The sequence below is a fragment of the Oryx dammah genome, unplaced genomic scaffold (assembly GCF_014754425.2).
Source record: "Oryx dammah isolate SB20612 unplaced genomic scaffold, SCBI_Odam_1.1 HiC_scaffold_26, whole genome shotgun sequence".
Lineage (NCBI taxonomy): Eukaryota > Metazoa > Chordata > Mammalia > Artiodactyla > Bovidae > Oryx > Oryx dammah.
This window is the reverse complement of record NW_024070210.1, coordinates 79,447,538-79,471,288: the sequence shown is the minus strand read 5'-3', so window position 1 is coordinate 79,471,288 and position 23,751 is coordinate 79,447,538. Positions and strand designations below refer to the sequence as shown.

The following is a 23,751-nucleotide window of genomic DNA, read 5'->3' as shown; positions in this document are numbered from 1 at the left end:
ACGCCCCGGCCCGCCCCGCTCCTCCTCCTGCCCGGCCAAGCTGCCTCCCATTTGGGAAGTTTTGTGGGTTTTCTTTCTCCTCCAACCTCCGGGGAGGCCACGATTCAGGCGCCGCAGCCGGGGGCCGCCTCCATGGTGCGGGTCAGCCGCTGCTGAAGTCAGCGAAACCGAGCCTGGCCTGGAGCTGGCCGCGAGGAAGGCCAAGGCCATGGCCATAGCCACGTCGGTGAGTCCAACCAGAGAGAGGAGGCTGATGGGCAGAGACCGCCACGGTCTGTCCTGCACTCCTGTCACTTTTATTTCTGCCTTCTCTTTGTCTGGCTCCTTCGTCCCTTGCTTCTTCAGGAGACTGTGTCCCCCTTCTGGCACGTTGGTTTCCCTTACCTCCTCTCGCCTCTCATCCCTAACTCTTACTGGGTCTGGCCTCCCCTTCTCTCCTCCCCTTCCCATTCTCCTCTCTTTCCTTCTGGAGGTTGCCCCTGGAAGGAGGGGAGGGGGCAAGCTTGAGTCCTATCTCCTCTTTTGTGGGTGGGAACCGATGGCCACTGGAGGTTGGCAGGGGTTTGTGATTGGGAGGGCAGTAAAAGGTTGGAAGGGAGCTGAAAGAATGGAGGTGACTCCAGGAAAACTGGAGGGCAAAAGGCCCAAGGAAGCCCTGCTCTAGAGGAGGGATGGAGGAAAGGAGGGGAAATAGAGTAAAAGATGGAGATCAGACAGGGAGCAAGGGAAAATAGAGGAGGGGGAGGTGATGTCACCCAGCCTCTGGCCACTTTCCTGGGACTGGGGACAAAGGGAGGAGACAGCTGGCATGATGGGACAGTGGGAGGAGGCCTCCCAGGGAACGTGTGGCTCACTGCCACCCCTCTTTAAGGCAGCCACTCCCTCACAAGTCAGCTGGGCCCCTGAGGAGGGAGTAGAGCTGGGGTGGCCACACCCATCATCAATCAATCTATCAGCGACTCTAGTTGGATTCCCGCAATTGCACGGGAGGTTTGATCCCATTGGACAGAATTGAAATTGAACACAAGGAGGAGCTCTTCACAGCCCCGCCCCTGCTTTCTGTCTTGTACTCCTGTAGCCTGAATCCCAGCAAATGTATCCTCTTTCTACCCTTCCCTAGGCCTTAGGATGCCCAGGGAATTCGAGGCTGCCTCTTGCTTTCTGGACTCCTCTGAATGGGCATTCTGGGAAGGAGGATTGTGACGCTGGGAAGAGAAGCATGGCTGCTCACCTCTTCCCACACCCCTCGAGGATGAGTTAGATTTTCACTCCTTCTCAGACCAAACTCCTCTTAGCTTCTCAATCTATATGATGATGAGAAGACTAGTTCAGAGCCAGAAAGGGGGAGGTGGGGTACTCCGACATAAAGATGCTGCCTCAGGAGCCAGCTGATCATCTTTATAGTTCCAGGAGGTAGATCTTTCTTTTTGCTTGAAAGGGGAAAGTGTTGGTATTTATACTCGTGAAACACACAGGACCCTGATAACAGCTAATCTTCGAGTATTTACTGGCCCTAAACTTTGTCTTGGTATGTCCTGGTTCTTTGATGCATTGTCTCATCCAGTACTCACAACAACTCTGAAGCTAGTACTGTTATTATCTGAAAGTGGATATTCAGCTATGGATATGGAATTCTACAAAGGAGGAACCTGAGTCTGGCAAGGTTAAACAGACTGCCCAAAGTCACCCAGCTCGAAAGCAGCAGAGCCAGGACTCAAAACTCAGGTCTGTCTGCCTTAAAAACAGTGCTCTTAACTGCCTCCCTAGATCCAAAACACTGATTTCTAATTTATAGTTAGAAAGAAAAGTGCCAAGCTAACCAGGAATTTGTGTCATCTGGCTAGCATGTTTGCTTTCTGTGGCACAATTGCCTTTAGAAGCCAAAATGTAATCAGAAAAGGGTTTGATGAATTTGGAATCAGGCAAGAAGTCAGTTTGTTGTTAATCTCATCCAGCCATAAAGGGCTGGACAACCTCTCCAACTGAGGGAAATATCAGTCAAGAGGAGCATGCACTCTCTCTGGCTGAGCAGGCCATCCTTCCCCCAGTGTCTATTGACCAAATGCAGCCTACCCGATATCTTGAGCTTGAGAAGTTTCACCATGTTAGTCAATCCACATGGATTACCTGCTCAGTACTAACTACTCAGCGCCTAACTACCTGTTTTCTACCATCACTGTGTAAGCCACTAGCAAACATATCGGAAGTGGAGTATATTTTGATAGCGTGAGTGGCCTGATTCTACCAAACGACTTGGTGGAACCAGAGTCCAGTGATGAGTGACTAGTAAAGGGAACCCGGACATCATGAAAACTTCCTATGAACTTAAATCATGTTTGAGCTATGGATCGTCTTTTTTTTTTTTGAAGTGTAGTTGATTTACAATGATGTGTTAGTTACTGCTCTACAGCAAGGTGATTCACTTATACATATACACGCATTCCTTTTTAGTATTCTTTTCCACTATGGTTTATCATACAATATTCAATATAGTTCTCTGTGCTCTACCCTAGGACCTTGTTGCTTATCCGTTCTATATATAAAAACTTACATCTGCTAACCCCAACCTCCTATTCCATCCCTCTCCCAAACCCTCCCCCTTGGCACCAGCAGTATATCCTTTATATCTGTGATTCCCTCTCTGCTGCACAGATAGGCTCCCTTGTGTCATATGTTAGATTCCATGTATAAGTGATGTCATATATTTGTCTTTCTGACTTCCCTTAGTATGAAAATCTCTAGTTGCATCCATGTTGCTGCAAATGGCATTTATTTATTCTTTTTATGGCTGAGTAATATTCCATTGGGTGTGTGTGTGTGTGTGTGTGTGTGTGTGTGTGTGTGTAGTTTATGGCTGAGTAGTATTCTGTTTCATGGCTGAGTAGTATTCCATTATAGTAGAATTCCATAGTATTCCATTCCATTCCAATACTGAATAGTATTCCATGAGGATATATACACCACATCTTTATCCATTCATCTATTAATGGACATTTGGCGTGTTTCCATATCTTGACTGTTGTAAATAGTGCTGCTGTGAATTTAGGGGTGCATGTATCTTTTGGGATTATAATTTTGTCCAGATATATGTCAGAGGCCCTCTTGACTTTACTACTGTTACTATACAAGAAGAAAAAAGGAGATCCTTTCTTTTTGGCCATGCCACACAGCTCACAGGATCTTGGGTTCCCTAACCAGGAACTGAATGTGGGCCTCGGCAGTGATAGTCTGGCATCCTAACCACTAGGCTACCAGGGAACTCCCCAAAAGTAGATTCTTATGCTTGTGGTTGTGAAAAAGAGTGTGAGTGCAGCCTCTGGAATCACACAGCCTGGAGTTCAACTCATGTTGCACCAGCTGTATGTCATTGGGCAACATACCAAGCTCTCTATTCCAATTTCCTTTCCAAACAGGGATAATGATGGCTCCTCCCTTATCAGGTTGAGGATTAAATGAGATGAGATGATTAGTGCAAATACTTGTTCAGTGTCTGGATATACAATTCGCACTTGGTGTCTGTGATTCACCTGAGCCTAGCAGTGTCCAGGTGGCGCTAGTGGTAAAGAACCTACCGGCTGATGCAGGGGACACAAGAGATGTGGGTTCAATCCCTGGGTCGGGAAGATCCCCTGGAGGAGGAAATGGCAACCCACTCCAGTGTTCTTGCCTGGAGAACCCCACGGACAGAGGAGCCTGGCGGGCTATGGTCCATAGGGTCGCAAAGAGTTGGACGCGACTCAAGTGACTTAGCACGCATGCACATAGCTCTCAAAGGAAAAAGCTTAGATATCCCCGCCAGGAGAACTGGAAACAGTCTGGCAAATCTTTGCTCTTGGTTGGTCCACCAGCCCCCCCTACGCAAATACACACACACACACACATGAGCGTATATACTTTTCTCTTCATGGTAACGTCAGCCTCTGCTGGTAGAACCTTACTTGCTAAGACTGAGAACAAAACAATTGCTTTGGTTTCTGTTTTCTTCCCTATTATGCCGAGGCTCTGTCTGGGCTGGACTTCTCACAGTCTCTCTCAGAATGAGGTATCTGCAGCTGCTTAATCTAACCTGCTTGTAGGGGATACTGACCAGGAAACAGGGAAGGTGATGGAGATTCTATGGGAGACCTTTGCAAGATTTCCCTGTGTAATTCATTCAGCATACATTCATGGAGAACTGATTCCAGGTCAAGCCTATTGCAGGGGCTAGAAATATAATAGTCCCTTTTCTCACAGGGCTAACAGTACAAGGGAAGAAATCCATTTTTAAAAGTATGTAGACAAATAGTATGGGCTTCCCTTGAGGCTTAGCTGGTAAAGAATCCTCCTGCAGTGCAGGAGACCTGGGTTCGATCCCTGAATTGGGACGATACCTTGGAGAAGGGACTGTCTACCCACTCCAGTATTCTGGCCTGGAGAATTCCATGGACTGTATTGTCCATGGGGTCGCAAAGAGTCGGACATGACTGAGCGACTTTCACTTCACTTCACTTCAGACAAACAGTATAAACTAATGTGAAGGAAGTAATAGATGGAGATAGACACAGAAGGAGGTGGGGAGAAGAGTGGGAAGGAGACATTATTTATTTTTTGGCCATGCCCTGCAGAATCTTAGTTCCCTAACCTTAGTTAGGGAACCTAACCAGGGACTGAAGCTACATTATCTGTATTGGGAGCATAGAATCTTAAGCACGGAACCACCAGGGAAGTCCCAGGAGAAGGAGACATTTAAGAAGAACTGAAGGTGCTTCCCTGGTTGCTCAGTGGTAAAGAATCAGCCTGCCAATGCAGGAGGCTTAAGTTCAATCCCTGGTCTGGGAAGATCCCACACACCTCAGAGCAACTGTTGAGCCTGTGCACTAGAGCCTGGGAACCTCAACTGCTGAGACCATGTGCTGCAGCTACTGAGGCTCGTTCACATGGAGCCTGTGCTCTGCAGTGAGAGAAGCCACTGCGATGAGAGCCCCCCGCACCACAGCTAGATAACGGCCCCCGCTCCCCGCAACTCGAGCAAAAACCCTGTGCAGCACTGAAGACCCAGCACAGTAAAACATAAAGGAATTGAAAAGAGGAAGAACTGGAGGATGAAAAGGTCTAATCAACTGAAGAGTTAGGGAGGGGTAAAGGAAGAGCAAAGGCCCTGAGGTGGGAAAGAGCTTGTCTAGATCACAGGATAGAGAGCGAGAATGCTGGGAATGGCACTGAAGCCAGGCCGGGCCCATTGGGAAGAGCTGAGTCGGGAGGTCACATGTGTAGCTTGAGGAAACCAGGGAGCTCTGTATTTTGAGCAGGGGTAACGTGACCTGATGATGTGTGTGAAGACCCCTCTCCCTGCTCCCACCTCACCCACCAGGCCCAGCTGGCCCGGGCACTGTACGACAACACTGCTGAGTCCCCGCAGGAGCTGTCCTTCCGCCGAGGGGATGTTCTGCGGGTGCTACAGAGGGAAGGCGCTGGTGGGCTGGATGGCTGGTGCCTCTGCTCCCTGCATGGCCAGCAGGGCATCGTGCCTGCCAACAGAGTGAAGCTCCTTCCCGCTGGCCCAGCACCCAAGCCTGGCCTCTCCCAGGTGCCCCCAACCCAGCCAGGCTCACCACATCCGGCCCCGGAGCATGGCAGTGAGGACCAGGAGGTGAGCACTGGAGCCCCCCAACCCTGATTCTGGACAACCCATTCCTCTCTGCTGCTGCAGAGGGGACAGAAAGAGCCCTGAGACCCCCAGCCCTGCACTGACTCTGCTGTTCAAATCTTGTCTGCCAAGTCTTTCTGGGCTCTTTCTCCACTGGCACAGGGAGGGGGTTGGAAGGTGTTTAAGCTCCTCCCAGGCGCACACTATGATTCCCTGCTCCCCACTCTACCTGACCCACCTGCCTGTCGTCCCCCAGTTGTACGTGGTGCCACCCCCAGCTCGACTCTGTCCTACCTCGAGACCTCCAACTGGACCCTGCCCAGCCTCCCCTGACCCCATCTACAAGGTCCCCAGAGGCAGTGGGACCCAACTGGTTGCCCCTGGAGCTGCCTTGGAGGTGAGGGCTAGGGGTTCATGTGTCTGTTGGACAGGTGACAGATGGCTCTCGGAGATGGGTTAGGGGAGTGGGGGCCCCACTGCTGAGCCTGAAAGTAACTAACTTCTTCCTCTGCAGGTCTACGCCGTGCCTCCCACTGCCCTCCGAGTCCCCTCCAATGGCCCCTATGACTGCCCGGCCTCCTTTGCCCGCCCTCTGGCTCAGGCTGCCCCCCAGTCCCTTGGAGAGGATGAAGCTCCCTATGACGTGCCTCTGGCCCCAAAGTCACCATCAGACCTGGAGTTAGATCTGGAGTGGGAGGGGGGCCGGGAACCAGGGCCCCCCCTCTATGCTGCCCCCTCCAACCTGAAACGAGCATCAGCCCTGCTCAATCTGTATGAGGCACCAGAGGAACTGCTGGCAGATGGGGAAGGCGGGGGCGCTGACGAGGGCATCTATGACGTCCCCCTGCTGGGGCCGGAGACACCCCCTTCTCCAGAGCCCCTGGGAGCTTCGGCCTCCAGTGACATGGCCCTCCTTCTGGCCAGAAGCCCCCCAGCCCCACACAGGCCCCGGCTGCCCTCAGCTGAGAGTCTGTCCCGTCGCCCCCTGCCTGCCTTGCCTGTGCCGGAGGCCCCCAGCCCTTCCCCGGCTCCTTCTCCTGCTCCGGGCCGGAAGGGCAGCATCCAGGACAGGCCCCTGCCCCCACCCCCACCACACCTGCCTGGCTACGGGAGCCCCAAGGTGGAGGGGGATCCGGAGGGCAGGGAGGTGGAGGACCACCCAATAGGACACCACAACGAGTACGAGGGCATCCCAGTGGCCGAGGAGTACGACTACGTCCACCTGAAGGTGAGCTTGCCTCAGTCAGCCACCCCAGAATGCCTCCAGGAGAACGGGGGTCAAGACCTGAGGTCCCAGAGGCAGAGCCTGGCTTCCTCCGTCCCCTTCTCCCCCTCCGCTGACCCTGCACCCTGTGGCCTGTGACCCTGTACTGGGCCACATCGCTTGTATCAGTGCTGCAACCCAACCTGGGGTCCCCAAGCTCCCTGGCCTGCCACTCGGGCTCTCCCAGACCCAGAGTCAGGAGGCTGTGGATCCGATGGAAGGAGAGACCTTCAGGAGGACGTGGGAGTGGGGAGGAGCAGGAAGACCACGGGGGCTGCCTTGCCCTGCTCCCCTACCCCTGCACTGAGGCCCTTATCCCCTACTGCAGGGCATGGACAAAGTTCAGGAAGCCAGGCCTCCAGATAAGGCCTCCCCAGGGGATCCTGAACAGCTGGAGAGGGGGCCGCCAGAGCAGCAGGTAACCCGGTGCGGTTGGTGCTAGAGAAGGGGGCAGGGGAGGAGGCGCAGGAACCTGGAAGAAGGGGTATTCTTAACAGAAGCATCGAGGGAAATCTATTTAGGAGGGGGTAAGGGTTCGATGAAACGGGACAGTTGGGGTGGAGACGAGTTAGAATCCAGAAAGGAGCTGGAACTTCGAAAAGGATATCAGGAATTCAGAAAGAGAGGAAAGAATGTGTTGGAGAGGAGTCAGAAAACCGAGCAGTCAGGGGAACAGAGTTTCTGGGCCGGGTGACTTCTGAGGCTCCTTCCAACTGTAAATTCCTGGGTTCCTAAGAGACCTGGCTCTTAATTCCAGCTCCACCACTAAGAAGCCAGGGCCTCCGAAGCCACCAGTTAATCTCTCTGGGTCTCAAGGAAATGAGACTGTCTCCTCGATTCATGGTCTAGAATGGTCCTAATCACCATAGCTACCATCTGTCACGTTCGTACCAAGCGCCAGACCCTGTGCTCAGTACACTGCGCCTGTCAGCACTGATCATAGCAATAGTTAGCACTCATACGGTGCTTACAGTTTGCAGTGCTGTGTTCTCAGCTCTTTTTGTGAAAATCAACTAATCTTCACTGCAGCCTTAGGAGGCAGAAACAAGAACTGCATGATCCAGTGTGGTGACCACACGGCCACATGCAGCTACTGATCCCCAAGTGTGACCAGTCCGAACTGAAATGCACTGTAAATATAAAATGCACACCAGACTTTGCAGACTTAGCATGAAAAGCAATTTCAATAATTTTTATATTGATTACAGTGTTGAAACTACACCATTTTTAATATATGGAATTACAAAACATGTACCAATTTCTTTGTAACTTTTCTAACGTGGCTACTTGGAAATTTGAAATAGCATATATGGTTGGCATTATGTTTACACTGGACAGTGTAGTACTAGGCTCCCTGTAGATAAAAAAGATAAAGGAAGATGAAGATAAAGGAGATAAAGGAATGATGACGTTCAGAGACTTGTTTTTGAGGTTGTTTGAATCCAGATTTATCAGACCTCAATTCTGGGCATCTTCCTGTCACCCGCTAAGAGAATCTAAATTGTCTGATAAGCGAAGGTACAGTTTAAAGGGGTTGAGCTCAGGGAGAAATGAAGGCATGAGGACCAAAGGGAGGGAAGGAGAAAGGAAATAAGAATGGAAGTGGCACTGGCCAAGCAGTCCCGCTGAACCCTCTTCTCGCCCTTAGGAGGCCCTGTCCCCCGGGGAGCCACTGGTTCTGCCCACTGGAGATCTACAGCTCCTGCACTTCTACGCTGGGCAGTGCCGGGGCCACTACTCAACACTGCAGGCGGCCGTGGCGGCCCTGATGTCCAGCACCCAGGCAAAGCAGCCCCCACGCCTCTTTGTGCCCCACGGCAAGCGGGTGCTGGTGGCCGCCCACCGCCTGGTGTTCGTTGGGGATACCCTGGGCCGCCTGGCAGCCTCTGCCCCTCTGCGAGCACAGGTCGGGGCCGCAGGCACAGCACTGGGCCAGGCATTGAGGGCCACCGTGCTGGCCATCAAGGGGGCCGCCCTGGGCTACCCATCCAGCCCTGCAGCCCAAGAGATGGCGCAGTGCGTGGCGGACCTGGCAGGGAGGGCCCTGCAATTCACCACTCTGCTCACCAGCCTGGCCCCCTGAGCGCCTTGTCTCTGCTCTGCCCTCACCTGCCTCCCAGAGCCGCCTCCAGTCCTCAGGTGGCTGGAGGGCTCTGTTTTCAGGACTAGGAGACACTGAGGCATCTTTCCCCCTTACTGCCCTTTCGAGGCATCTGAGCCTCTCACTGAGGCCCCTCCTCCCCTACCCCACAGCTTTTTGTACGAGACATTTTGTATAAATTATTTATATTTAATATTATTCCCTGTTTTGTCAGGGGCAGGCACCAGGCCCTCCAGGGACCTTCCTCCTCCCTCAGCCTGGGGTGGAGGTTCTTGGGCACTGCAAGGCCAACCCCTCTGGAATCTTAACCCCACAGAGAGCCAAGTAGCTGAAACCTAGAGCCACCAGGAGCCCCTTTTTATGTCCTGTGTCTTAGCCCTGGAACATCAGCACCTCCCTGTTAGCCGCGAGTGAGGGCAGAACGTTGGCAGCCCGGAGTGGGAAGGTCTGGGAGAGGCCAGAGGACTCCTCCACGCAGAAGCAGGAGAGCTGGGCCTCTGACATGGTGCACCTCAATAAACCGGGCTTTCTGGTTCCCCGACTCTGCTTCCTGGGAGCCTGGGGGGCAGGCCCGGCACCCTTGGCCAAACTGTTGGGACACACACTGTGGGTAGTCTGCCTTTAGGGTTTGTGGAGAAATTCTGCTGTTTCTCCAGCTGTTCATCTAGCAGGTTCTCAGCTCCCATGATGTGCCAGGCACAGTTCCGAAGGTCCATTGTGGGGGTGAGCTGGATAGAAACAAGTCAGCTGAAACAAGTAAATAAAAAAAAGAGGAACCTGCCACAGAGTTGATAGTTGCTGGTAATGGAAATGAACAGGGTGATATGTGACTGAGCAGATGGGGAGAGGACATTGGAGACTTTAGACAGGATTGCTGGGGAGGTGGTATCAGTGCTGAGACCCCGAGGATGAGAGAACCAAGAGTAATCTGCAACGTAGCATTCTGGGAAGGCAGACCCTGATTCCTGCCCAAGGCCTCTCCTCCAAGACCTATGTCAGATGATGTCATTAGAGAGGTGCACACGTGGGGAGGGAGGCCATGAGAGAGCTTTGATGGTGCCCTGCTGAAGAGGTCACCCCAGCTGTCCTCAGCTTTGTGCCATAGGGCAGCTCTGACCCACTGGAGAGGACTGCTGGCCTGGATGCCCTCTCCCTTAGGTTAACCCAAGAGGGTCTAGTCCCTTAAACTCCCGTTCCCAACTTCCTGCTGACTGTCCTTCCGGACACACCACCTTTTAGAGGAGCTGAGAGGCCAATGAATTCAATGTGTTAGAAGTCCATAGTCCACAGGGCCTTGGTGAAATTTATGGGCCATGGCCTAGACAGGGGATCACTTCAGCCGTTTGCTGCAAGGGAAGAAGTCCAAGCCACAGATCCATTGCTTAAGCTCCGCTTTCCCAAGATTCTACTTTGGCACAGTGACTGGACTAGAGGTACCCCAAAATTCAATCACAGTCAGTCCCTTGGCCCTCTCCCCATGCATTTGCCTCCTCCATTTGAGGTTCTTCATTCTCATTTCACTCTCAAAAGAAACTCATTTCCAGAGGCTGGGGCCACCAAAATTCACTCCTAGGTGTTGGCATTAAAGACATAACAGAGGCCATCCTCCACCACCTTCCAGAAAGAATTTCAAGAGATCAGCCTGGAATTAGAGTCAGAGGTCTCAATGCAAGTTTCTGTGTACCTGTGTCTGCAGGTAAATCCTGTCAGATCCTCAGAGTCCTAGTTTCCTCTCTAATATGAGAAGGAACATAGTGATCTCCCAGGGCTGTTGTGAGGCCCTAACAAGATAATGCGTGTGAACAGCCCAGCAACGCAGAAAGTTACATGGATTATAATTCCAGGACAGACATGAGGAGACTAGCAAATAAATCCCCAAGGAATGTTGCCTGTGACAGCACCAAAGTAAATACTGAAGAGATGCTGAAATGGGTTGGGGGGTGGGGAGAGGCTGCTTATTGCATTAGAAGACTTTCCCACATCTGGAAAGTTTCTGAACAGAGGGGACAAATTAGAAGTGTGGTTCAGTGGAGAAAAGATGGAATGAATTTCCATCTTGAGATTGACAGGACATCCTTTTCAACACTAACCTGGGATAAGAGATAAAGAACCTATTAGAAATCAAGTCTTAAAAAAAAAAAAGAAATCAAATCTCCTTGAGAAGTGCGTTTCTAACTTTAATGTACATATACATGGGGATCTGGTTAAAAATGCAAAGTATCCGAAAGCAGCCTTCAATTCTACATTTCCAGCAACTTCCCAGGTGATGTGGATGTTCCTGGTCTGTCAATCATACTTTGAGAAGCAATTCAAGGAGTTAGGGGAGACTTCTCTGAGGCAAATATGCTTGAACTGACAGCTGAAGGGGAACTTGACTAAAGCAGAGCAGACTTCTAGGCACAAGGACCAGCTTATGCAAGGGCCCTGTAGCCCTGGAAAAACTGGAAGAATGTCAGTGTGACTGGTGTGCAGAATTTGGAGAGAGAGAGAGCTGCAGAGAGTATGGGATCACTATGAGGTCTAGAATATTGCATTTACCTTGATGGTAGAAGACGCTGATGGTTGTTAAACAGGAAAGGAACACAGACATCTGCCTTTTGAAAAGATCAGTCCATCTGCATTATGAACAGATGGGGGGAAGGGATTGGAAACAAAGCAGATACAGAGCACCGGTTAAGAACTGGGAGGCTAAAGCAGTCTGCACAACAGGTAGCTTGACTAGTGGTGCCAGAGATAGATGGAAAGAAGCAGAATATCTGAGAACTACACAGGAAATAAAATGGATAGGATTTTGTAGAGGATTTGACATGGGGTGGAGAGCGGGGGTAAGGAAGAGGGCACTCTAAGGGCTTTCACCTGAGCATCTGGCCACAATTGGACAGTGAAAGTGCCATTCAGTGAGGAAAGAAGAGCTAGAAGACAACCTCATTGGGGGGAGGGGGGAGATATGACCATGAGTTTGGTCTTGGACGTATTGACTGAGATCCTTGTGATTCATCCAGGATAAGAAACCAAATAAGAGGTGGCTTCAAGGGTCTGGGGCTCAGAAGAGAGTTGGGAACTGGAGACGTAAATGTGGGAATCAGGTTTATATTGGCTCATATTATTTATACTGAGGGTGATGGAAGCTGTGGGCATAAGTGAGATTCTGAGGCGGAGAGAACAGTAGTGAGATGAGAGGAGGACCTAGAATCAAGCTTCCAAAGATCACAGGCACTGACGGATGGTGAGGAGAATGAGTCTGTGGTAGAGAAAAGAGTAGCAAGAGAAAGAAAATCTGGAGAGTATGGGACGTGGCAGCCAGGGAAGAAAGAGTTTAGAGGAAGGGGTAGCCAACAAAGCCAAATGCTGTTGAGAAATGATGGAGACTCAGCCAGGGTGGGGTTGTGAAACCAGAGAAGTGGTCTTGTAGAGGACTAAAGCCAAGGCTGAGTGCAGTGCCCAGTGCAGTCCACCATATGCATGCATCCTTTCCAGTATACCTGTCTCTCTCCTCAGTAAGCCACTCCGATATCAGTCTTGTCCATCCTGTTACCCCCAAAGCCCAGCACAAGGCCAGAATATAGCAGACACTTAATAAATTGTACTGATGAGTGAGTGGATGGATGGATGGATGGATGAGGAGGAAGAATTGGAAGCAAAAGAGGAATCACTGGCACCTGCCTGTAATGTACTATCCTTTAGTTATTCCCTTTATACCGCAATGGCCCGCAGACCCAGGGAACAGAAACAGAACCCCATCTTCTCTCTCCCCTGGGTCCTGGCCCCCCTTCCTCTCTCTGACGAAGAGTCTGGACCGAAGGTTCTGCTGACGTTGGAAGGGGAGGAGAGTCTGGAGGAAGGGGTGGGGAAAGCGGCGCAGAGATCGCAGAGACGGAGGAGGCGCCCGCGGCTGCAGAGCTGCAGAGCGGGATCTCTCGGCTTCTGTGTCCGGGCAACGGGCACGCCACTGGGCCAGAAGACAGCGCATCCTTTCCGTGCGGGCCGCCTGGGCCCCTGCGGTCGGCAAACTGGCTCCCCGGGTGGCCACCGGGACCCCCGAGCCCAATGGCGGGGGCGGCAGCAAGATCGACAGCACTGTAGAGATCACCCCCAGCCCCAACGGAGTAAGTGCCCGCGCCCTGGGGGCTACGCCATCATCTCCCCGCACCCCCGGACAAGCGCCTGGCATTTTCCTCTCGCGCATCCCCCGCGGCAGACTGCCTTCCTCCCGCTCGCGCCCGCCCTCTTCCCTTACCCTGCGGTTTTCTGCGCTTCACCCTTCTCCCGCCACCCCTCCAACCCACATTCCCACCCCCAGCAGGTCGGGACCCTCGGAGATGCGGTGCCCACGGAGCAGCTGCAGGGTGAGCGGGAGCGCGAACGCGAGCGGGAGGGGGAGGGCCACGCGGGCGGCGACGGGATGGGCAGCAGCCTGTCGCTGGCCGTGCCCCCCGGCCCCCTCAGCTTCGAGGCGCTGCTCGCCCAGGTGGGGGCGCTGGGCGGCGGCCAGCAGCTGCAGCTCGGCCTCTGCTGCCTGCCCGTGCTCTTCGTGGCGCTGGGCCTGGCCTCCGACCCCATCTTCACGCTGGCACCCCCGCTGCATTGCCACTACGGGGCCTTCCCCCCCAACGCCTCCGGCTGGGAGCAGCCCCCCAACGCCAGCGGCGTCAGCGTCGCCAGCGCGGCCCTAGCCGCCAGCGCCGCCAGCCGCCTCGCCACCAGTACGGACCCCTCGTGCAGCGGCTTCGCTCCGCCGGACTTCAACCACTGTCTCAAGGACTGGGACTATAACGGCCTCCCGGTGCTCACCACCAACGCCATCGGCCAGGTGAGGCGGCCGGCTGGGCCGCGGGTCTGGGGGCGGGCCGCGCGCCACCAGCCAGGGGTCTCACACCCGCTCCTCCCTCTCGCGTCCCCAGTGGGATCTGGTGTGTGACCTGGGCTGGCAGGTGATCCTGGAGCAGATCCTTTTCATCTTGGGCTTCGCCTCCGGCTACCTGTTCCTGGGCTACCCAGCAGACAGGTGAGGGCTCAGCAAGTAGAGAGGAGGGCTTGCTAGGGAGGCTGGTCCAGGCAGCTAGCCTTCTCAAGAGGCTGAAGAGGCTTTGCTCAACTCTGCAGTGTCCTCTGGATTTCTCCTCTTCATTGATAGGCGGCCCCAGCACTGTCTCAGCTTCCCTCCCCACCAAGAAATACTCTTACCATACCTCTTCCAAACAGAGGATAACTCTCCCCCCACTGCCAGTCCCACATCCATGAATCAGTGGCCCCATCCCTCCTGACCAAAACCCCTAGGTCCACGGAAGTCCTAACTCTTCCTCTGTTGTCCTATTACCACCAAGCTCCTCCCTTGCCATCCTCATAGATTAATCCTTGTTAACAGTACTGTCTACCTGGACTGTTAGCTCTGTCTCAGTGGCCTCATTCCTAAAGATCATTATGTTAATTTCTAAATATCAACAGCCCCATTCACACTGACCAGTAGCTCAACTCTTCAAACAAATGACTACCCTCTTGGGGAGGGTCCATAGTTTAACCACCATGGATCAATGACCACAATAGCACCCCTCACCCCAGGCTAATAGTCCCATCCTCATGGATCATTAGTGCTCTCAGATCCTCTCAGATCAAAAGCCTCATTTCCAGGAATCAGTGGTTTCATCTCAAAGATCTACAAACCCATCCCCACCAACCAGCAGCTCTTCCAGGGGTCAAAACTCCATCTCTGATCCATGACACCATCACCACTGACCAGGTGCTCCATCCCTGGGGATTATTAGACATCTCCACTGGTCTACAGTCCCATCCAAATGGCTTTATAGTTCAACTCCCATGGCTCAAAGGCAACCCACCATTCAATAGTCCAGTTCCCTAAAAACAATACCTATCCTCACTGCCCAATAGTCATACACCCCTGTGGGCAAATGATCCTAAACCCATAGGTCAATAGCCCATCCTCATGCATCAGTGGCCTCGTACCCACAGACCAGTAGCATCATTCCTCTGGACTATGTAGCCTCATGCCCAAAGCCCTAAATTCAATCTCCTAAATTCAGTAGCCTTAGCCAATAAGCTCAACCCCATGGAAAATGGTCTCACCCTATTGGGTCAGTAGTTTCACTGTCAGGTATCAGTGTCCCCTGCCCAATGACCAGTGACCCCAGTCTACCTCCACATTACACCAGTGCTCTTATCCCTAAAAACCAGTAGCCTACCCTCCAAGGATCAGGAACCCTGTCCCCACTGACTCACAGTCTGTGACCATCACCACTGACCAATAGTCTCTCATTTCCTCTGCTCTGTGACCCCATGCTTACTGATAATCCATATGGATTAATAGATTCATCCCTACTGGCCAACAGTCCCATCCATCTTGACTGAAATCCCTACCCCAGGAATTAATAGCTACATCCCCAAAGATCAACTGTCCAATCTTCAGAAGTTAGTGATCAGCCCCACTGATTAATAGTCCTATCTCATGGATTAAGAGCTCCACTCTCATGAATCAATGGCTCCATCTTCTGGTCAGTGACCCCATCCCACTGACCACTCCTATGGATTAGTAGACCCATGTCCCAATCCCATGGAAAAATGGCTTCGTCCCCCCAAATCAACTACTCAGTTCCCAAAGATCAAGAGCTCCATTTTCACTGACCAATACCATCCCCACGGACAAGTGGCCAATGGCCTGCCTCCTTAGATCAGTAATTCCAACCCTGTATGTCAATGAACCCATCTCCTCTGATCAGTCTGAGCAAGACAAGCTCCATCCCCACGGACCAGTATCTGTATTCCCAAGGCCTCATGGATCCAATTCCCCTAAGCAATATCCCATCCCCACTGGTGGCTGGTCTCACTTCCATGAAGAAATGCCTTCATCTCTGACCAATAGCCCTGAGAGTCAGTGGTCCCATCCCTCACCGAACAATAGCCATACCCCAGTGCCCAGTAGCCAGGGTCCCCATCCTTCCCCATCTCCTGTAGCCTTAGTCCAACCCTTGTTCCCTGGGCCTCATCCTCGTATCTCTAAAGTGAGCAGCTGGACCCCACCCAGCCACTCCTCCCTCAGGGAGTCTGGGTGACCAGAGGCTCTCCCTGCTTTCCAGGTTTGGCCGACGTGGGATTGTGCTGCTGACTCTGGGACTGGTGGGCCCCTGTGGAGTGGGAGGTGCTGCTGCAGGTTCCTCCACGGGTGTCATGGCCCTCCGATTCCTCCTGGGCTTCCTGCTTGCTGGAGTTGACCTTGGTGTCTACCTGATGCGTGAGTGGCACCCTTCCAGAGCTCCTTCCCTAGAGGCTCATGCCTGCCTGTTTGTATCCCCAGGTCATTGCCACTGCTCCTTGGGACCGCCTCAGTCCCTTCTTCAGCTGTCTGGAATCTCGGCTCTTTCTGGCCAGGCCTTTAAAGGATCCAGGGGTCTTGCTTCTCATACGCCCCTCTCCTTCCATGATCTTGAAAGCTTTCCTTGCCCTGGACTTACTGCTGTCAGGGAATGAGCCTTATTTTAAAAATGAAATCCTGAGTAGCTGTAGGAGCTTGAACAATGGTTAATGTGAAGGTCAAATAAGAGGTCGGATGTGAAAGGGCCCATAAACTGGGAATGCTGAGCCCCCGCAGGGACTCTGAGCCTCAAGCCCTCCCAAGTTTGAGCAGGAGAGAGGAGAGGTCCGAACAGCCTCTCCACTCTGCCTTAGCGGTTAGTCTGTGGGAGGCAGTGGCTGCAGCCTCCACGCAGGGTCTGACCTTGCTCTCTGTCCTCCTCCCTCCCTCTCCCCTCCTCTCTTCCCACGCTTCCTTCCTCCCCGGCCTCTCCTCCCTGTCCCTGCTGTATCTCCAGGGCTGGAGCTGTGCGACCCAACCCAGAGGCTTCGGGTGGCCCTGGCGGGGGAGTTGGTAGGGGTAGGGGGGCACTTCCTGTTCCTGGGCCTGGCCCTTGTCTCTAAGGACTGGCGATTTCTTCAGCGAATGATCACCGCTCCCTGCATCCTCTTCCTGTTTTATGGGTCAGTATCACCCTCCACCTGTTGTCTGGCCATTCCCATCTCTACCTCCTACCTGTAGCTCTAGCCTGCAGACCCATCCTCTTCTCCACTGCCCCTCGTCCAGGCCTGCTCCAGCCCCAGCCCCTCAGAGGTGGGAGTTTTCCATTCTGGGTCAGGAGACGGGAAGCCTCACAGTACTCTCCTTTCCCCCTCCCCCAGCTGGCCTGGTCTGTTTCTGGAGTCTGCACGGTGGCTGATAGTGAAGCGACAGATTGAGGAGGCCCAGTCTGTGCTGAGGATCCTGGCTGAGCGGAACCGGCCCCATGGGCAGATGCTGGGAGAGGAGGCCCAGGAGGCCCTGCAGGGTAAGAGACAGGGGTCCCACCCATGTAGGAGGACCCTGAGTGCTCAGCTGTTCCTTCTAACAGCTCCTCTCTCTCTCCCAAGACCTGGAGAACACCTGCCCTCTCCCTGCAACATCCTCCTTTTCCTTCGCTTCCCTCCTCAACTACCGCAACATCTGGAAAAATCTGCTTATCTTGGGCTTCACCAAGTGAGCCTGGGTGTCGGGGCCAAGGGCCAGGCCGGTAGCTAGGATGGGGGCTGGTTGGGTGGGGAAGCCCTGAGGACCCCTGCAGAGTGCAACCAGGGTGGTGAAAGGCTGCAGGTGGCAATGCAGACGCCACAGACGCTGTCCTGTGCCTCCCCGCCCTGTCTCACAGCTTTATTGCCCACGCCATTCGCCACTGCTACCAGCCTGTGGGAGGAGGAGGGAGCCCATCAGACTTCTACCTGTGCTCCCTGCTGGCCAGCGGCACAGCGGCCCTGGCCTGCGTCTTCCTGGGGGTCACCGTGGACCGATTCGGCCGCCGGGGCATCCTGCTTCTCTCGATGACACTCACTGGCATTGCATCCCTGGCCCTGCTGGGCCTGTGGGACTGTAAGCTCCCTCCCTTCCCCGCAGTGTGGGCTCAACCTAGGAACCCCAGCAGAGATGCCCCACATGGACTCAGCCACTGCTTCTGGCTCAGGCTTCCCAGGACCAGACCAGATCCTGCCCAGATCTTTCACAACCCTCCCCCTGGCTGCACACTCCAGTCTGTTCTCCCAACTGATCAGTGAAGGCCCAGACACACCCGGCTAGGGATCAGAAGGGGTGACGGCAAAGACGAGGCCAAGCACTATCTGCTGCCTCCACTCACATGCCCCGTCTTGGCCCTCCAGATCTGAACGAGGCTGCCATCACCACCTTCTCTGTCCTTGGGCTCTTCTCCTCCCAAGCTGCCAGTATCCTTAGCACCCTCCTTGCTGCCGAAGTCATCCCTACCACGGTCCGGTGAGAGCAGGCGTGCTGCCAGGGCGGTCTCCAGGCCTCTATCTGAGGACAGGGCCTGAGGGGTGCCGGAGGAGCGGCTGCTGGGGAAGGGTGGGAGTGAGGCCCATAGCCGCAGGCTCAGTGCCTTGTCATCTCTCCCAGGGGCCGAGGCCTGGGCCTCATCATGGCACTGGGGGCGCTCGGCGGGCTGAGTGGCCCAGCCCAGCGCCTCCGCATGGGCCACGGGGCCTTCCTGCAGCACGTGGTCCTGGCGGCCTGCGCGCTCCTCTGCATCCTCAGCATCCTGCTTCTGCCGGAGACCAAGCGCAAGCTCTTGCCGGAGGTGCTCCGGGATGGGGAGCTGTGCCGCCGGCCTTCCCTGCTGCGGCAGCCCCCCCGCAACCGCTGCGACCACGTCCCGCTGCTTGCCACCCCCAACCCCGCCCTCTGAGTGACCTCTGAGCACCCTGGCAGGAGGCTGGCCCATACCGAAAAGTGGCACAAGGCCCTGGCAAGGAGAGCGGGAGGACTGAGTGAGAAAGGCAGGGCTGCCCACAAGGCTCAGAGGCACCTCGGGCCAGACAGGAAGGGGCACTCAGGGGGCTGCCCTCACCCCATCTCCCCCCGCTGCTGCTTGGTGTTCCCTCCCTTGGCTAGAGTCAGGGGGCAGGGAGAGAGCTCCACACTGTACCACCAGGTCTGGGCTCCATCCTGTGCCCAACCACATCCTCCCAGACCTCATTCTTTCTTGCTCTATCACTCTGTTTCAATAAAGACATTTTGAATAAATGAGCATACCATAGCCTGGACTTCCCTCCCTTCTGTCGTCCTGTCTCTCGGGGGAAGGTTTCTCTCAGTGGAATCCAAACCGTTAACCATCCCCTTCTCCTTCCCTGTGCCCTGCCCTCTCCTCCCACCCTGGCCCCACCTCCATGTTAACTTACAGACAATTACCACCCTTACTGATTGCTTGCTCTGCTGCTAGGACTGAGCTAGGCACTTCACAAACTTCATTTAATCATTTAATCCTCGCAACCTTGCAAGGTAGGTGTCTGGATCTATTAAAGTTTTTGTTGTTGTTGTTGGTTTTGCAAGCAGTAATAATTGACTGACTCTAATGAACTTAGAGCAACAAAGAGAATTTATTAGAGGGATTCGGTGGGGCAGGCTATGGTTCTACCCTATGGGAAAGCTCATGGGGTAGAAGGAAAAGCAGAACTAGTTACAAAAGGCCAAGAACCAGAAAGGGCAAGAGAGTCACTGACTGGCTAGCTTGCCTATCACAACCACCCCCACCGCACCCCACCCCCATTACTGCCAACTGCAGAGGGGAACAGGACCTGAGCGCTGCTGGCAGAAGGCTGGATGATGTACAAATCAAAACGGCCGATGCCCACCACAGTATTCTTTTACAGATGACAAAACTGACACTCAGAGACTCAGTAACTTGCCCAACATTACAAAGTTAAGGAGTGATCGCTGGGGTGTAACTAGATCCTGGAGCTGGTGCTCTCTAGTGATGCACACTGCGGCCACCTTCCCAATCCTTCCAATCTCTGTACACTACCCTTGGAATCGAGGAGTGAGTCTCTAGCCCCCGCCCCGGGAGGGGGCAGTAGGAGACGTCTTCCACCTCAGTGCTAGGGCCTGCCTCTGATTAACCCTGGCCTGGCTTTGGGCCAATCTCTCAACCTCCAGCCTCCTTCAAGGGCTGCTATGAAGATTAAACAAGATAATATATTGTATATGCCTCAAATTATCCCACTAGATGGTAAGTTCCTTGAGGACAGGAACTTTGTCTTACTCAACTTTGAAACACCAAAGCCTGACCCATGATAGGTGTTCAAAAAGTTGTATTTGTTCATTCTTTTGGCAAATCTTTCCTGTGCCAGATTTACAGACCAGTACTATCCTGGATATTAGGATTTCCAGGAGCTTGAAATCCACCTAACACTGGGAATATTAATGAGGAGGAAGACAGCAGTGTTTGGAGCATCGGAAGTCTGCCTCTTGAAGGAAGTGGGACTCAGAGAGGCAGGAAGACCTCAGGCAAAGACCCAGGAGACAGGTACATTGTTCCCAATTCAAAAGCCATAAAGCAGGAGGCTTCCCTGGTGGCTCAGTGGGAAAGAACCCGCCTGCCAATAGCAGGAGACATGGGTTCAATCCCAGGGTCAGGAAGATCCCCTGGAAAAGGCAATGGCAACCCATTCCAGTATTTTCGCCTGGGAAGTCCCATGAACAGAGGAGCCTGGTGGGCTGCAGTCCATGGGGTTGCAAAAGAGTCAGACACAACTGAGTAACAACAAGGAGAGCAGAGGCCTGGAGGGAGGAAAGGGTGAGGCGGTCCTAGAGGAGGAATTCTTAGGAAACCAAGTCTTGAAACCAGCCTCTTCCACATGAGGCAGGCCCATTACCCAGATTCCTGCAGTTATCTCCTTCCCCTTTGCCAGTCCATGTCCCAGGTCCAGAGTGCTGGAACTAAGCCACGCTTCTGAGTTCTCAGCCTCTGCAGAACTCATGGGAATCCTTCTCATTTAATCTTCACAGTACCCTGAAATAGGTATTACTAGTTTTATTCTATTTAGCTACTGAGGGAATGGAAATGAGAGAAATGGAAGGAACTGCTGTGAAAGGCAGAGCCAGGACTTAAACCCAGGCCTTTTGACTGTCCTTTCTACCATAGTTTCTGCACAGCTAGACATTCTGCATCATACGTTCTGTTCAACAGTGTCTGCGCCTTCTGAACTGACTCCAATGTTGACTTTTTTTTGGCCATACCGTGTGGCATGCAGGGTCTTTGTTCCCTGACTGGGTATATCAAACCTGCACCCCCTGCAGTGGAAGCGCAGTCTTAGCCCTGGACTGCCAGGGACGTCCCAATGTTGACTTTTTAGCTCTGAGTGGTCAATGATAACACAAGACAGCATACTCATCGCTGCCTCCAGAGATTCTGAGAGAACCAACAGACTGGTAGGTAAATACATTTTGGAAGATCCAATGTAAAGCTAAGGAGTTACTTATATGCTAATGACACTCTCCAAAGCACACTGTGAGGAACAGTGTCAAAGAGGCATTTCAAAGAACACATTCTTTGCATACCGCTAGAAAAAGGTCCAAGTAAGGAAAACAAAAATACTCAGGAAGCTAGCACAGCTCCTGTAGCAGGGCAGGTAAGAGAGAGCAAGCCTCTCTGACTTCAAGCCAAGAGGTAAAGGCAAAAAAAATGGCAGCATTTGGGAAGCATCAAGGAAGCACAGGGAAAGATACAGTCCCTCCTCCCTAAGCAATTCATGGTCTATGTGGAAAGGAACACTGTGTGTCGCTGCAACTGGCACCTTGTCAGTTGCTCTAAAATTCACCAACCACAGGATCTCTCCTTGGATCCATATCAATACCCCATGAAACGTTATTTTCACGCTTTTTCAGATGGGGAGACTGAGGTTTGAACCTCAGTCACTTTTGCAGTGACTGGTAATTAGAGTAGCTAGATCTTGAGAAATGAGAGCCTGAAATCTTCTTACTGCATACTTTACTTCTTACTGCATAGTAAATAATTCTAAACACCATGAAAGAAAGTATTACTTATCCTGTAATATTAAGTTGAGAAGTTACCCCCAGGAACCTGGAGATCATTTTCAGACAAACAAGGAAACAGCTACTTTCCCTGAAAAGGCTGTACTGATGAAATATGAACTGCTTTAGAAATGTTTTAGTTGTATGCACAACTAAAAGCCACAATGGATTATTGAGGGAGAAACTGAAAGGATATACAGGTTGACATTTCTAACCTTAAAAAGTTACATAAAGTGGTATGAAAGCCACTTCCATTCTTCATTCTGTCAACCTAGCCTGGCTACCTTGCAACTGATTTTTACTGATTATCCACTACTTTCTGGTGCTGCCTCAGGTCTTGGGAGCATGGTCCTGGCCTGCAAGAGCTCAGAACACTGGGAGATAATTACTGTCCTATACAGAACATACACAGAAATGGAACAAGTGCTGTAGCACCTCAAGGAGGATTGGATATATCCTATTGGAGGAAGTCAAGGAAAGCTTCTCAGATACCTGGATTGGACCCTACAGGTAAAGTCTTGAGCTTGCCAAGGACAGAAAGAAAGAAGAAACAGTGCAGACTAGAGACATGAATGACAGAATATGGTATACATGGAGAACAACACAGAGTGGAGAACATGGCATACACAGGGAACCACGGAATGAAGGGCAGCTGTGAAAACCCACAGCTAACACTGTACTCATCAGTGAGAGTCTGAAAGCTTCTCCCCCAGAGATCAGGAACAAGACAAGGATGTCTGCTTTCACCACTTCTATTCAACGTTGTCCTGGAGGTTCTAGCTGGAGAAATGAGTCAAGAAAATGAAATACAGGCATACCTCGAAGATACTGTGGGCTCAGTTCCAGACCACTGCGACAAAGCAAGTTACACAATTTGGTTTCCCAGTGCATATAAAACTTATGTTTACACTGTATTGTAGTCTATGAAGTGTGCAATAGCATTCTATCTGTAAAAGACAATATACATACCTTAATTAAAAAATACTTCCTTGCTACAAAATGCTAACCATCACCTGAGGCTTTAGTAAATCGCAATCTTTCCATTGGTAGAGGGAGTGAAATATTGTGAGAACTGCCAGAATTGCCAAGATGTTACACAGAGACATGAATTAAGCAAATGCTGCCTCAAACTGGTGCCAACAGTCTCATTTAAGGCAGGGTTGCCACAAACCTTCATTTTTTAAAAAAAAAGTAATTATCTTCAAAGTGCAAAAGCAAAACCCAATAAAATGAGATATGCCTGTAAAAAGCACCAAGAAAGGAAAAGATGATGTAAAACTATATTTGCAGGTGACATGATCTTGTATATAGAGAATCCTAAAGAATCCACACCAAAAAAGAAAACCACCAAAAACCTTTAAGAACTAAATAAACAAGTTCAGCAAGGTTACTAAACTTGAGATTGAACTTGGAGAACACAAGATCAATATACAAAATGAACTGGAGTGTTTTGGGTTTTGTGTGTGTGTGTGTTTTTTTTTTTTTGCCACACCATGCAGTTTATGGGATCTTAGTTCCCCAACCAGGGATTGAACCTGGGCCCCTGGGAGTGAAAGCTCGAAGTTCTAACCACTGGACCACCAAGGAATTCCCAAGATCAGTTGTATCTTTATTTTTTTTAATTGTATTTTTATAATAACTGCAATGAACTGTCTGAAAATGAAATTAAGAAAAGAATTCCATTTAAATAGCTAAACCTCAAATACTCAGGAATAAATTTAATAAAAGTGCAGGACTTGTACACTGTGTTCACAGATTGGAAGACTTAATATTGTTGAGAGGCAACCTTCTACAAATTGATCTATAGATTCTACAGAAATGCATTTCTCTGCATTTTCTGTATAGGATAGTAATTATCTCCCAGTGTTCTGAGCATTTGCAGGCCGGACCATGCCCCCCAGACC

The 23,751-nt window shown here is 52.0% G+C and overlaps 2 protein-coding genes across 11 annotated transcripts; both read left to right on the top strand.

Annotated features, from left to right (window-relative positions):
* Window positions 1-17: 17 nt before the first annotated feature.
* Window positions 18-9,772, top strand: EFS (embryonal Fyn-associated substrate). Its single transcript, XM_040227274.1, has 6 exons — window positions 18-226; window positions 5,351-5,629; window positions 5,883-6,023; window positions 6,141-6,854; window positions 7,219-7,308; window positions 8,539-9,772. Exons 1-6 carry the CDS (start codon window positions 209-211, stop codon window positions 8,971-8,973), a joined length of 1,677 nt encoding a protein of 558 aa, XP_040083208.1. The 5' UTR covers window positions 18-208; the 3' UTR covers window positions 8,974-9,772.
* A 106-nt stretch (window positions 9,773-9,878) lies between these two features.
* On the top strand, window positions 9,879-23,026 carry SLC22A17 (solute carrier family 22 member 17). 10 transcript variants are annotated; one of them, XM_040227269.1, is made up of 13 exons: window positions 9,879-13,097; window positions 13,292-13,801; window positions 13,893-13,996; window positions 16,080-16,234; window positions 16,812-16,977; window positions 17,176-17,321; window positions 17,404-17,509; window positions 17,679-17,896; window positions 18,181-18,292; window positions 18,434-19,315; window positions 20,164-20,339; window positions 20,958-21,244; window positions 22,182-23,026. In XM_040227269.1, exons 2-10 carry the CDS (start codon window positions 13,394-13,396, stop codon window positions 18,720-18,722), a joined length of 1,704 nt encoding a protein of 567 aa, XP_040083203.1. In that variant the 5' UTR covers window positions 9,879-13,097; window positions 13,292-13,393; the 3' UTR covers window positions 18,723-19,315; window positions 20,164-20,339; window positions 20,958-21,244; window positions 22,182-23,026. The 10 variants fall into 10 exon arrangements, with proteins under 10 accessions (XP_040083203.1, XP_040083200.1, XP_040083201.1 ...); XM_040227266.1 differs by having other exon boundaries at window positions 19,687-20,339; XM_040227267.1 differs by having other exon boundaries at window positions 18,434-19,853.
* Window positions 23,027-23,751: the final 725 nt, after the last annotated feature.

Excerpts from the sequence above, each read along its gene's own strand:
- EFS (XM_040227274.1), top strand. Across the intron at positions 6,024-6,140 it reads CCCCTGGAGCTGCCTTGGAG|GTCTACGCCGTGCCTCCCAC; the intron begins GTGAGGGCTAGG and ends CTTCCTCTGCAG. Across the intron at positions 6,855-7,218 it reads ACGACTACGTCCACCTGAAG|GGCATGGACAAAGTTCAGGA; the intron begins GTGAGCTTGCCT and ends CCCCTACTGCAG.
- SLC22A17 (XM_040227268.1), top strand. The coding sequence starts at position 13,394 with ATGGGCAGCAGCCTGTCGCTGGCCGTGCCCCCCGGCCCCCTCAGCTTC. Across the intron at positions 13,997-16,079 it reads CTGGGCTACCCAGCAGACAG|GTTTGGCCGACGTGGGATTG; the intron begins GTGAGGGCTCAG and ends CCTGCTTTCCAG. Across the intron at positions 16,235-16,811 it reads CCTTGGTGTCTACCTGATGC|GGCTGGAGCTGTGCGACCCA; the intron begins GTGAGTGGCACC and ends CTGTATCTCCAG.